We start from the raw sequence: 15,335 nt of genomic DNA, 5'->3' as shown, positions 1-15,335 counted from the left end.
ACAATCATTGCCAGTCATGTCTGCCTATCCCGTCCCACCACGTTGTCTCACGTCCATCCCGTTTTGTCCATGGTGGCCTGAAACGTGACTGCCGTGACTACCATGAACATGATGTAAACACAGCCTAGTTACATTCTCTGCCCGTGCGTTCTAGCAGGTTGCACATTTGCACCATAGCTTGGGGATGTGGGCAACATTAGCACTTTGCACTAATCCCTGAAATGCCACCAATTCTATGACAGATGTTTAGGATAGGTACTGTACTTCAATGTTTGATCCATTTGGGGACTCTGCAAATATAATTCTTGCCACTGTAGCGAGACCTTCCCACGCAACTGCAACTGCAATGTATATGTGCAGGAATCTCATTCCCTATACCTCCTAGCATTGTACTGTTTTGCTTTGTTTTTGCGTATATGATTAAGCTGTACTTGAGCTGTTCTTGCATTCACTTGATTCATTAGGCAGCCGACAAGAAATCAAACCAGGGTGAAATAAGCGGCTGGATAGATCGTGACGAGGACGACTCTGTGTCATCAAGCTCGTCTTCTTCGGGAGGTGAGTATACAGACTCTGCCGTTGTTTTGTTGGCACACCGTACATGTCCACAAGAATTACATGTGGTGTGAGATACTGTGAAGAATCTATACAATTATTGCATTGATTTGGCAGCACCTTTGCTTTGCACTTTTATCGCACTGATTTGGAAGCATCTCCACAGCTTTGCGGATCTCTGAGGGTTTTGAACATGACAATGATAGTGGCGAAAGGGTGCCACGTATAAATAATTTCAAACGCAGTACCCGCTGCATGCTACAGTATAAGGATTAGAACCAACGCTTGCTGTCAGACGGAAGCTCAGTCCGGAGATCAGGAGGTCGTAGGTTCGATTCCTGCTCGAGTATGTACACCTATGATTTTTTATCATGGCTACTACTAAAACACTGATCAATTCAGTGCTTATTTACGTAGATGTAGGGCAATTTGTCAATTAGTTGCAATGAAAACATCTCGACGGAAGAATTTAATGAATTTGAACAATTTCAAATTGTTATACTTTCTCATGATAGTCTAGATATTAATGTTCTCATTGTCAATAGTGTTATCACTATGGTTATCATTATCATTATTTTTATTGTTATAATTGTGACTATGATTATCATTACTATTTAATAAATGTTTCAGTTATTCAATAAAGACAGTTTAAGTTTGTCATGAGACACATATTCGTCGTTGATGCCAGCCAGAGATAATGTGAAGAACATTGATTCTTAATGATTTTAATAGCGGAAAAGTCTTTGAAAGTTTTTCACCTAACACGATACCTTGTCAATATTCTGGCCACGTGGTCCACCTCAGGAAAGAGAAGAACGTGGTCATCTTCCAAGAGCAGCTCTTCGTCCATGTCCTCGGCCAAGCAGGAGAAGCCGGCCGGTCAGCGTAGTGGCGATCAGACCGACTCCAGCCGCCGGCTGCAGGACGAGGCAGACAACGCTTCGGTAGGCCGAGGGGATGACCTCCCAAGAGTCCAGAGGAGTGCAGGTCCGGAAGATTCAGCGGAGGGGGACCCCATTCCTGAAACAGGTGGAACTCAGCTGCTGTTTATGAAGGGAGAATCAAACCGTAATGAATCATGTGAATTGAAGAAATGCAGCAATAGCAGAAGAAAACATCAGCGAAGTTTGAGGAAAATTAGACACTCTGTTCCTCTGTTCCGCAGTTGCAAATATTTAAAGTTTTGGTGCAGCCATTGCTGGATATAAGAAGACTGCAATACTTTGTGATGTCAAATACATAAACTCTATGTTAGTACAGGTGTATCAAGGGAATGTGTGCTTTTCATAAAAATGAAATTATGTGGAATTCACTTTCTACTTTCTACTTTATACACAAATGCAGTACATTATTTTTGATGTATTTTGTGCTACTTCTGAAGAGGGCAAATTCTGAAACTCACGAAGATATCTTCACAGTTTTCTCTGCACATTTAGAATGGGTTAACAATTGGGGCCGCGCCAAAGTCAACCTGTGAATTATGTTTTTGAACCGCTCAATGCAAGAAATTAATCACGCAAAAACATTGATGTTTACAGTATAAATGGGACTTCGCGAACTGTCGTAGTCTTCTCATCCAGCAATGGCTGCACCATAATTTCAGAAATTCTTGACTTTTCAACAGCTTTTCTCATTTTTTGTCAATGCGTTCTACTAATATTGCTGCATTCACTCAATCCTCATGATAGTTGGGTTTCATTCTCCTTTAACTGCCATGGTTTTGAAGGTTCGGAGAAGGTGAATTGTTATTGAGGCCAATAAGGTAAAAACTGCAATGCCACTGCACTAGATCAATCACATCGACTCAGCTGGAAGAGTAAGAATCAGACAAACAGAATTGAAAGGAGGTCCATTAAAATCAAACATATAAAATTTGGAAGGTGTGAAGTGTATCACAGGTTCTCACAAATACATTTGTGGTACAGATTTAAGAGGAAAGGAATATGCCATATATCACCTCGCAATACCCATGTACAAGGATGTAAGTTTGTACATAAGGATGTTTTAAATCTCATGTTTTGGCTGCTTTTTCAGCATTTACAACCCCTACCCTGTCGAGTGTCATCATCACTTGGTTTAATATGTAACAACACTGCAGTAACTAGATGCACAGGTTACAGAATACTGTAAAACGAGAAATGTTCGCGTGCATTTTAATTTCGCGAATTTCGCGAGCGCCAAGATTCGCGAAATTAAAATGCACGCGAAATTTCTTATCTACACTATATGCATGGAACGCAAGAGGCAATTCGCGAAAATTTCTTGCCACAAAAAAGGCCGTCGGCTCCAATTCACGAAAATTTCGTGCCGCGAATATATCATGTTTTACAGTATTATTCGTACTCATTTGAACTTCCAAAATGGATATTTAGATGAAATTTGTGTGCCGGTCAGTAAGAGACTAAAGAGGCAATGAAATTGCCACCTCATTTGAAATACCCGTGTGATTGCAACAAAGACCACCGACTGTTTGACGGAAACATTGAAAACCATTAAGTCCCACAAATATTTTTATTTATGCTTGATATAATAATTCATAGATCACTACCCATTCCAATTTGCACAATGTGGTATGTGACAGATCTAAGTTTTGTCATAACATTTGGTAACTTGCAATTTCTATAATTTTTTTTTCCCTCAGATTTGATATTAATGAAACTTACAATTAATGATATCAATGAAACACCATTGTGCTAAATTGATTTTACAGCCAACTCAAATGTGGAGTGGTACTTAGCTAAATGTCAGGCTAAAACCGATATTTTGTTGATACAATCTCGTGGCTTTCATACACCCAGTATAAAGTCTTTACCAATCCCTCTGCAACAGTTCACACCTTTTGGTTCTCCCGTGGCTTTGTAGTTTTTTTGACAGCAAGCCTTCTGACTGGAGATCTCCATGAATGTTCTCGTGGCAGGACCATGGTTGTTCACAAGTAGGAATAGTTTCCTCAGTAGTCATTTACAAATGTAGGATAAGTCCAAACTCACAACTCAAACTATGACTCCCTCCCTTGCACCTGAACGCTGTAGAGAGAAACTGCAAGATTAGCAGATCAAGACAAGGGCCATGTTCATGCTACTTGGTACAATATTTTGTAGTATACTTTTTTTTTCTTCTAACTCAAACACCGATGGCGAACCACAGCCTTGTGAGTGATGCTATTGTAGTTGCAGGTCTCAAAGCAAATCAGTTCACACCTAAAGTAAAGCATTACTATTTGCACTCATCTCTCATGTTGACAGGTTCTTACGCTTTGTTTAATTTGGCTAGTTTTTTTTTTTTTTATTATTCTTTGATATGTTGACAATCCTACATATCAAGGTTTTTCTTCCTGTAGAATGCTCTGTTATACAACAACAACAAAAGGAAAATATGGAAGGTCAAATTCTGGTCATTTGTGTTCTTGGATTTGAAGTTAGTTCTGAGAAGATTTGCCGTATTTCTCTGTTAGTCTTAACCTCTTGAAGAGTAGTGCCAAGTATTCTCAGACCAGGGTAAATGAGAAATGCATGTTGTGGGAAAATCAGTCTGTCTTCTATGGGTTAAATGGACCCTACAACACCACTTTTATGCAGATGTGTAAATAGACATCTCATTTCGAATGATGCACTTTCATTTGGTAAACATTGAGGTTAAGCCAATATTATGCATAACAAATCTGTTTTGTATGTTTCTCAGCATCTCTGTAAAAAAAAAAGGGAAAAAAAAAGAAAATTAGCAACAATAAATCACCTGCATCTCAAAGTGAGACAAGGGACTTGTCATGCATGTTGTGACATGCCAGTAAAAGTTTGTTCCACGATTAGGCTCAGACAGCAGACTAAAATTAAAGACTTCCCCTCCCTGTAAATTGAATTTGTTCCCCCTGGAAGGATGTTATCTGTGCATGGCAAACTACTCCCGGCTGTCACCACCCCCACTGCGGTTTGACTCGTCTAGATGCAATTAATCAGTGCTACAGTCTGTGGCCTGTCTCTTTGAATCAATGGGATGTCCTGAACACGCTCTATTTCCCATCAAGCCATTAGTGGTATTCTCTCAACCCAGTTTATTTTTTATTTTTTTGGCAGAGGGCTATACAGGAAGTGCTCCATTGTGAATAGTTCCTATTGTTCCACAAGGCACTACTAGAGTCTTTGTCATGTGGCCCACACCCCGCTGTAAATCTGTGCATTGGGCTTCTATTATACAATGCGTGTGCTTAATACTCTATACGCCGAATATTTCGCGAGGTTTTTATTTTCGCGAATTTCGCGAGTCAGGTGGTTTTCGCAAAATTAAAGACATGCTAACATAATGACTCTGATCCCGATATGAATTTGACGCCCGCGTATACATTTCTCCGTTCAGTACAGTACTGCATGATCGCGAATTCAACCACTCGTGAAATCGTTGGAAGTCCCTGTTCCGGAAAATTTAGACTTGCTAAATTTATGGCATACACCAGGGCTCGACACTAACGGTGGCCTGGTGGCCCAGGGCCACCAAAAATGAAAGCCGGGCCACCAAATTTCAAAAAAGGGCAAATTTGGTGAATTTTTTTGAAAAGTATGTCAATAAATTTGTAACTTTTTGCGCCAGATATTAGGCATTAAATTTCTTTCAAGGATGGATGGAAAGGACTGAATGAGTGCCCGAGAGTGAGTGTTGCGAGTTTGTTGAGGTTTATTTATGAGAAAATATGTCCAACTTCCAATTCTTACTATGATAAAACTTGAATATTTGACTCATTCAAAAAAAGGACTTTTGATGTGTTTTATTGTTTTGGGGGGGCCACCCAATTTTTCTCTCGGGCCACCAAAAATTTGAAATTGACGATTTTGGTGGCCCCATCGGGCCACCAAACAAAAAAGTTAGTGTGGAGCCCTGCATACACAGTAGAGAGATTAATAGATAGGTACAATGTGTACAATTGAAGCTGGATAGAATGTTGAATAATTACTGACAGTGACATGAGTGAGCAAACAAAGAAATGGATAGGGAGATAATGAATAAATCAATAGATTTTTAGATACAATAATTAGATAAACAAATATCTAAAATGTACATACCTGCATAGATGTACATGTGACATCAAGTGCTGTATATGCCCTATATTTATCAAATCTTTATTCGTAAATTGGGACTTCCCGACAATTTTAAAATCTAAAGTGGGTAAATTCACAATAAAGGAGTACAATACTGAATGGAACATTGTATGTCTGCACGTCACATTCATGTTGGGATCAGAGTTAATATTTTTGCAAATAGTACAGCATACCTGACTTACAAAATTTTCAAAATTTTCTTTTCTCATTTTTCCACTAATGAATAAATTATATAAAAACTTCACGAAATATTCAGCACATACACTATGCATTCATATATAAAAAGATGTACTTACTAGGTACATAGAAACTCAAACATATATGTGGATTGAGTGAATGCAGCAATGTAAGTGGAACGCAGCAAAGTTTGAGGAAATTAGACGATTCATTGAAAAGTTATGAATTTTTAAAGTTTCAGTGCAGCCATAACTTGATAAGAAGACTACTACAATTTGTGATGTCACTTTATATGTTTAACGACATAGAAAAAAAAGAACAATAGAGAATTCAACAATTTTTTTTTAATGAAAAGTACACATTTTCTCAACTTGTTACTAATAATATTATTCCCTCTGCTTTATGAAAGAGGTAAGTCAAGTGCTCTTTCATGCAGGGTACATTGTAAGTGAAAATATGTTGAATTTTCTGTATATCTTCTTTTAGTATATATCGTCCATACATGATGTCACAAAATGTTGTAGTCTTCTCAACCAGCGATGGCTGCACCAAAACTTAAAAAAATAATAATCCTTGAACAGATCGTCCAAGTTTCCTGACACCTCGCTGATGTGTTCTACTGATATTGTTGCATTCCCTCAATTCGCATCTACATTAATGGGTTTCATTCTCCTTTAACAAGTGAAATGAATACTCACCTTATAAAATGCGTCCTGTATCTTGTAGAAGTGGAATACAGAGTGGAGGAGGATAAAATCCGCTAATAGGAATCTGTTGTCACCAAAGATTAGTCACTCAATGCAAAGCTCTGGTGCTTCCAAAATTTCTTTCTGATGCATGAACAAGACAGCTGGAGAAAAAAAAATGCACAAAGAGACTTGTTGGACACATACTTTATGTATACTTTACAGCTTAATACATGACTAAAAATGCAATTTTACCAAGATGGAAGCATGCCTCAGAACAGCTGTGTCTCCGTTTGTTCCGTGTAGGTTAAAAAATCACCCCGTGCAGCTCCAGCAGTGGCCAGATGTAGAGTGATTCGGAGTGCAGTGAAGAATACCTCACCCTCACAACATGTTTTCAAAGCTGATCATACTTCCTTTCAGAGGGACATGATCACTTAATCCTTTGATGATGGGTGACAAATCACCCAGCTCTGCCTACTCAACTGGATCTTTTTCCTCTTTTAACCCGTTCCATACTGAATTTTGAAACCCCCATAGACTTGATACACCCTGGCTATCAGGTTCCCATGTGGAACGGGTTAAATAAAGAGGGGGAGTTGGAAGAAGGACAAAATAGCAGTAGAGTAATTAAACCCGCAACAATTGGAGCAGAAGTACTCTCATAACCGCTTGTCTGTTTCTTTGAATGTCGTATAGAGCATACGCCCCATTTTTCTTTAAAATCTGTAACAAAGGAGATGATGATGGATTAGTCAGACTAATCGTCTGCTCTGCAGCAGTTGCCAGGTTTGGTTTTGTTTTCACCGGAGTGAAAAAAAAAAAAATCTTGCAGTGGCTGTGAGCTACTTTCATTGTAAAGTAGTCTGCATCAAGAATTCAAAATTACAATGTGATTGGTTTTCTCAGTGGAGTTCACTGTACTGCAAAGATTGGCTTGAAGCCTCTGAAAGAATTTATTCACCACCATTGAAAACAACAACTACTACCAGTAATTATGAGTGGGCAATCGGTTCAACCATGATGTTAGCATCTCTTAAAAAATGTGAGAAACAGCTGAATTTCCCTTTCCATGAGGTGTGAGATTTTCACAGGAGTATTGTTTTAGATATGTAGAATGTGACATTGCTGAAAAAGATGTACTCACTCAAACATTGTCACAGTTACTATAAAACAAACAATTTGTACTGAGCGTTTGATGAATGAATTCGGTAAAATGTGAGTACACAACCTTGTCTTAGATTGCCCAGTCTACAGGCAATACATCATACTGTAGTTCAATTTAAGAGAAAGCTTGTCAGAAATTGAGACATGCTGTGATTCATTGGCATTCTTTCCCCCAGCAGGTACAGAGATGTTCTTGCCAGTACATTGATTTCAGTGAAAACAGCTTTTGATATGGTATCCCTTTAGTACAAACAAGGAAGCCTGTACACTATCTATATTAAGCTACTGAATATGCAAATGTGGGAACATTGAAGGACACATTGGCCCGAATTCATGAACGTGGTACAACTGAAACCGTGGTTTAAACCATGGACAAAAAACCATGGAGCGCCAAGTGTCGCACAGAATATTTCGTTACGAAATTGGTCATTTCGTGGATAAATGACCGTTTCGTTAACGAAATGTTCATTCAGTTACAAAATGTTGTCAATTTGTTACAAAATAATAATTTCATTGACGAAATTACTGATTTCGTAACAAAATATTCCATGCAACACTTGGCGCTACATGGTTTTTGTCCATGGTTTAAACCATGGTTTAATTTGTACCACCTTACCTGTGAATTCGGGCCATTGTGTAATGCAAGCATGCTCCTTACCTTGTGTTGCTTCTAGGAGTGCTAGTCCCAGCAACTACTATTTGTTAGTTCCCTGCACCCCCCATATTTTACAAGCAACATCTTGATACAGAAATATGGCAAAAAACAGGTTATTGTGGGGATAGACCAGGTGACACTCTTTACTCGTAATGCTTTCAAGGCAAGGGTTTTCCTGTCCTGGTGTAATGAGGTTCAGAATCTATACAACTTGTGATGTACAAAAATGAAGTGTGTTTGTATGATTGTCTTATGACATAGTAGCACCATCCATTTATTGCATGTTGTCAGTAGCATGCATATGAATGCGTGCACTGGGCATTTCATCCTCGCTACTGATGTCTTGAAGGTTAACTGTACAGTGGTCATGTTGGTAGAGTCGGGTTTTACTGAAGAATTACATGAATTAGCAAAGTTAATGCGAGATGTGACAAGTGACGTCTGTGCTAATACAACCGGGCGGCTTTGATGGACTGCAAATTGTGAAGGAAAGTCGCAGTATTCCAGGACTATCTAGTATCTTGTAGCTTTGATTGAGTGTTTGAAGTTAACAAAAAAAAAACTAAAGTTATAGCGATGCCATGTTTCCACAAATTACTGTGTACACCATATATTGTGAGTGTCTAAATTTTCGTGAATTGGGAATTCCCGACGATTTCGCGAGTGGTTGAATTCGCGATCGTGGAGTCTTGTACTGAACGAAGAAATGTACACGCATACGTCACGTCCACATTGCGATCAGATTCAATATTTTTGCGTGTCTTTAATTTTGCAAATAGCACCTGACTCACAAAATTCACAAATATAAAAACCTCACAAAATACTCGGCATATACAGTAATTGGTTTCAAATATAGTTTGGGGTTCTGCTGGCCAGGGCCGTCAATACAATTTTCTATTGTATGGTAGGACTGCAGCCACAGACTATGGACACCACAGAAGTTGACCATGCTTTCTCTCTCTGTTCTCCCATTTCTTCCAACAGGCCAGGGCATGGCCATCGACGGGGACATGAATGTCCAGATCGAGACCATCTCGCTGTCGTCCAACTACTCGGAGTACTCTGGAGTGCCGCCGGTCAGGATCCGCTTTGGCCAGATGGAGGACCACACCGACGAGGGCTCCACCACGGACGAGGAGGAGAAGGAGAGGAAGCGGCAGCGGAAGAGAGCCAAGAAGGAGCGAGAGGCGAAACGCGAGACACCCCCTGAAAAGCCTCGGGATGACGGTGAGGAGAAATTAAGCGTGTGTGAGGGATCAGTGGAACTAAAAGTTGCCATCCCCAGTTGAATCCATTCTAATTTTGAATAAGAAAATTTCTAGCCTTGATGTACTGTACAAGCTGTTCTTTTCGTGTACAGATATATTTTCGTGAATGAGGAGGTCAAAGATATTTTCGCAAGATGTTGTTTTCACTATTTTTTCACTTCGAGGCTATCATAAGTGCACTAATGCCTGCCGTTCATGATATTTTTGTGTGGTAAGCTTGCTGCCTTACCGTGATTTGCAAAATTCGCAAAAATTAAACCCTTGGATAAATATTAGGTTATACAATAAAAGAACATGATGTAGTGGCATATATTTTGCATATAATTTTGCAAATAGACTGGTCTTTCCAACATAAACAACTTGACACAATATTGTTGTGCTTACAAGAGACACACAATAAAATGAAATGCAAAGCTGACCCGTTGAGGATGGGTTGATTTTGCTACAACTTGCATTTCCCATCAGACACTTGCCTGAGTATACTCGGGACTCGTCCTCAACGGGTTAAGAAAAGGGATAATTCTGATCTTTATTTTCATTCTGTTGCTCTGGCTATTAAATCACAAATTTAGCCACTTATGGCATTGACTTTCAAGTCCTGAAATGTAATATTTTATATTCACAAAATATGTGATATGTACAGAAGGTTAACAAGGGATTAAGTACGATTGTGTGTGTGTATATAGATGAGAAAACTATGTTTACTGATGATTAAAACAACTCAATCATTGCCTGAGTGTGAATTAAAAGGCATTAATACTATTATCATGTTAGCAGCATGTGACTTAACAAGTACAAGTACACATACATACATACATACATACATACATGTGTGTAAGTCCCATTACAAAAATAAATCACATAATAAGTTTGCATCTTGACAATAATATTAATGTATTTTGTAATGTGTTTACCTGAAAACATGCCAACTTTCTATACAATTGTGACCCTGCACCTCAAAACAAACAAAAAGTCGCTAGACATGAATTTTAAGTTAAGACCATATTCTGAAAGAGCATAATTTAAGCTTTAAAATGATGTATAATTCAAATCAAATGGACTCTCCTAACCTATCTGAATATTGGAAAGAAAGCACAAACTCAGGAAAAGTGTGAACTGAGAAAAGAGGCTCTGAAGTACAGTGTCTATTCAAGCGCTTAATCTTTACCAAACCGTGCTGGCTGTGCGATGAATGGGACAAAAAACAGGAAGTAAACCACCAGAGTAACGACGATGAAGGATCAGATTAAACTGAAATTAAGCATACCTCATTAGCACATTCTGTCCATAATCAATGCCAACTTTCAAAGCAGTAGTACTATCCTTTCAAAAGTTATTAGAGTTGAAAGTGAAGAGTGTGGACAAGGTTTTTCAGAAATGAAAAAGAGATTCTAAAGACACACCTAATCACACTATTCTACCAAAAATGTTCGAGATAAACTGCTAAAAAAACACACTTTCCTGCCCGTTTTATGATACCAAATTTTAGCATACTGCAAAAGAAGACCCGATCTTTTAGAAAATATGAAAAAGTCAAGTTCGGCTAGGTTGACCCATTTCACTTATTTTCAGTCCTCACGTAAAATCAGTGTGTGCGACTTTATGTTCGTTTTGAGGTGCACGGTCACAATTGTAATATTGCTTAGTAATGCACTGTTTTTTTTTGCAATTTATGACAAGCCTTGTCATCATGAAGATTGGGTTTACGATTCACCATGTGGTAGTCCTGAAAAGGACTGTTGGAAGAGGAGATAGTAGATGAGTGAAGAGGGAGAAGTGAGAAAGGAGAAGCGAGATGGAGAGTGAGTGAGCGTAGAGGTATTCTATCTTGAAAATTTGTGAGTCCTGAAAAGGACTGTGACCCAGAAGAGAGGTCAGGGAGAGCGAAGAGAGAAGGCTTGATGTTCCGGACAGCTTGACTGTCCATCCTCAGGAGTGAATGGGTGCTGAGAGCGCCAGGGTATAAGTAGACATGATTGGGACGGAGGTGTAGCGCATGGTTGCCAGTAGAAGGGGGTGTGGTTGTGAACTGGGTCGTAGTGTGGGATGCGGACCTTGGTGTAGACAGGGTAGGAGTAGTTCATGGGTGTTGTGTGAGTGGGCAGAGGTTGTAGCGGGAAGAAGTGATGCATGTCAAGGGCGCGGCAGGCCAAGTTTCGGGTGAATTGGGCCCGGGGCGGGTGTTGTTAAGGGCACCACCATGCAAACCTCCACCCTCAAACATGAAGCCTTGTCATATTGTGTGGAACAGTAAGTGTTCAGTGTAATAGGTACTTCCATATGCAATGATAGCATCGGTAGTTCGACAAGATTTATGTTTTCTGTCTTTTCTTCTTGTCCCCTTGTCTTCACAGATGGTGAGTTCTACGACTGGAACAAGTCCAGCTGTCACGTGATGTGAGTCTCTTTCCTGGAGCCAGAAGTAATATGCTTCGGAACTGGAGAAGGATCACTAGGAGGAGGGTAGTACTACTTTGTCGCAAAGCTCAAATGTCGATTTCAGTGGTGCGTGACTGTTGGAAGGAGCTGCGCAAGTGAATTTCTAACAATTTTTGCCTGGAGAAAGGGGAGCTAGCTCCAGCACTGTACATGGATTTTGTGCTATTTTGACTTTTCACTTCACACCAAGTGGCAGTGTTGGGCCGTGTTTAAGGACTATAAAATGTACTGAATCATACACAACCATAACCAGACTGGGAACTTTCGAGCATTCCATGGAGATAGCTTTATACCTCATGAACATTTTGACTCGAGTCATAGGGGTCACATGTTGTGTAGCAATGGGGTCATTCACCTCACGTACTTGACATATACACGCAGGCATCCTCAACAAAGAAAATCACAGTTTTGTATTTTGGTGTGGTGCATTATACACATTCTCCTTGTGTCAGCAACTTCTGGTATGGTACGCTTTTAGACCAGTCTGCATTTGGGCACTGTCTTGCACTGTACAGTATGGTATGGTAAGCTTTTGGAGCACATCAGGAAGTGGTCCACTTTTGGCATGGTGGTATGGTATGGTATGGTATGGTACACTTTGGGAGCATCAGAGCACTCACCTGGCATGGGTACGATACCGTATGGTATATATGTTTTGAGAGAGCACCCACACACACCCTAGGATTCCACTTTTCACCTGGAGGCACTTTTACTTCAAGTACTCACTCTTGGGCCACTCTTGCTTGCTAATTCCAACAAATTCTTGTTCAAAGAAATTTACTTGTCTGTTAACATTCAGTGTGTGTAAATTGTATAGATTTGTAGTGCATGATTCTGGGAATAATATGATGGTATTTTAACATGTCAGTTAGGACTTTATGGATTTATTTGCCATCTTCCAAATTCATTTCTATTGTCTATTTCACTGAAACCCTATGCAGACTCTAATCCACCTGTTGTGGTGCACTCAAATGCCAGAAGCAAAGATCAGTTATTATAAGTTCCAACTTATGATATTTGGATGCATTTGGGCATTTTGGCACCCTATTTATTGCGGCTTTACCCCTTTTTGTACCATGGTGTAAACCATCTGTGTGCCACATTGTTCTGAGACTGCAAAGCATTCGAGTGCTTTTGGCAAAAGATTTTGGTTTCCAAAGTCGTGTAACTTTTTTTATGGAAGCATTTATGTTGAAAATGCAGTACAGCAATGGTTGTGCATTAGAGCAAAATATGCCAAGTTGGCAATGCGGTGACTGAGTCTGGCGTATTAACATGGCACACGAAGAGTTACCTCTGTCATGTGTTACCTTCTGCTCACTTCTCCCATAGTTACTGCAGCAAAGGTTCCTTGACAAAGGCCACTCCAGACATAGACTGTACCAAGCTGACAGGAATTAGGAACTGTCATTTTATAGAATTTTACTTCTGTGTCTATAATGGGGAGAAAATTAATTTGACAAAACTTGTATAAACAGCTATTATGATAGGTATTGCAGCATTTTACAGAAATTGTGAGTGGTCCAGTCAGCGCCAGTTTAGTTGTATCATATGGCATTGGTTATGCGTTAAGTGATGGTTTCGATGCTGTGCTAAGCACAATTTAGATTCCCTTGATTGATAATTACTATGTAAATAACTTCATGTGCATTCTCTGTCCAGGTGTATAGCCACAAGATGAGAGTAGCTAGGTAGTAGTCAGTTTGACTAATGATTTACCAGGAAGAAGCTCGCTTATAGTTTATGAAGGGCTATTGAAAGCTGAATGCCGTAGTAGAAAGATGATGGCTAGAATGGGAGGGAACGTACAGAAAGACCCCCTCAAATTAACATTTCAAACCATCAGTTGGAACACCCTGTACTGGCATATTCCCAACGGCAAAAGGCACCTTGTGTAAAGATTATTTGTGTGTACATCATAATACTTTCACAATAGGGCATGCCGTCTAGTCAAAATATTTATTGTAGCTATCATTAGGGCATTAACATCAAGCCACTACCAGAGTTTGCTTGCTGTGCACAACTGTTGTATCAATGTAATTAATGCTTTATAATAGCATAGTGTATATGTATATTGTATTCGTGTAGTTGTTTGGTATCTGGAGTGGAGTGTATGACATACAGATGCCAATGTATAATGTTTGACTTGTACATATGGAGTTCTCAGGTACAACATGAGGTGATTATTAGAACTCTGTGTCACAGTAATTCAATAGCTTTAATGCTGCATTGTATTTTCAATAGTTATTGCAAATTAAACAGGGCTCAATGCTTTTGTCTAAGGGCCCATTCAGACCTTTAATAGCATTAGATTTAAAATTTTAGAGGCCCAAAAAAAAATGGGGTGGCGCTAAGTGAAGTGAGAGGAAACATAGCAATCTATTTCAAATCTTACTTGCCCGCTCAAGTCACCAAAAGATATGTTTTTTAAAAGTTTAGTGGCCCAACACAAATATTTATTGGCCCTTGGCAACTGGGCCATGGCCAATGACAAGCACTGCATTAATCATGCCCAGTGTAGTGTTGTTGTTGTTGTTGGTGGATTGTTGTTGTTGGGGTTTTTTTTGCATTTTTCAATTTGTTTCCTTTTTTTAAATTTATGATCTGTAATTAGACAGTGACAAATTGAACTTTGTACAATAATCATTTTTATTTGACTGCGATAAAACAACTAAACTACTGAATTCCAGATTCCCCATAGACTTAATTCACAGGCCATCAGGTTCCCGTATGGAATGGGTTAACATACAACATATTTCATGTGTTTTAAACATGTGGAAGATACTCTGCTTACGACATACTGCATGATTTCATTTGGTTGTATAGTCAGGGTTGTGTAATGCTTGAAAAGCTCTGTTCTTTTTTTATTTTTTGATATGTGTGTAAGGAAGTGACTTTTGTTTGTAAGACACGCTTATGCATCATTTAGATGTAGTGTGAAATATGGAGTCTTCTAAAGACTAGAGTAGCAGCATGTAGTAGGTGTTATGACTTAATTGATAAGCAGCTGTGTTTATTCAATAATATTCATTGCAATATTCATGCATGAATGGATTCTATTGTTGCATGCAATGCATTTTTTTTTCTTTTACACGTAAGGCAAAAGCTATGTTGACAACTTTGACAATCAATTTTCAGAGAAAATGCGAGCACTTTCCTTACCAGTACTTATGAAATTATGAGCTACGCAAACTTAGCACCATGAAATAGCAATTTACATGTTTGCTTTTTAAAAGCTCAGTGAATTTTTCTGAAATATAATTCTGCTAAGTTCTCCCAAGTATGTCACATGACAATA

General features: G+C 39.1%; 1 protein-coding gene across 1 annotated transcript in view; it reads left to right on the top strand.

The window, feature by feature from the left end:
* The window catches only part of LOC139720146 (uncharacterized), a 47,245-nt gene extending 34,233 nt beyond the window's left edge, over window positions 1-13,012 (top strand). Inside the window, exons 7-10 of the mRNA XM_071631516.1 lie at window positions 465-558; window positions 1,360-1,584; window positions 9,315-9,557; window positions 11,953-13,012. Coding sequence (XP_071487617.1) covers window positions 465-558; window positions 1,360-1,584; window positions 9,315-9,557; window positions 11,953-11,999 — 609 coding nt within the window. The 3' untranslated portion in view covers window positions 12,000-13,012. The remainder of the gene's footprint in view (window positions 1-464; window positions 559-1,359; window positions 1,585-9,314; window positions 9,558-11,952) is intronic.
* Window positions 13,013-15,335: the final 2,323 nt, after the last annotated feature.

Source organism: Diadema antillarum, unplaced genomic scaffold, assembly GCF_040938485.1.
Source record: "Diadema antillarum isolate AM-2024a unplaced genomic scaffold, OU_Dant_1.0 scf00000122, whole genome shotgun sequence".
Lineage (NCBI taxonomy): Eukaryota > Metazoa > Echinodermata > Echinoidea > Diadematoida > Diadematidae > Diadema > Diadema antillarum.
This window is presented reverse-complemented; position numbering and strand designations above follow the sequence as displayed.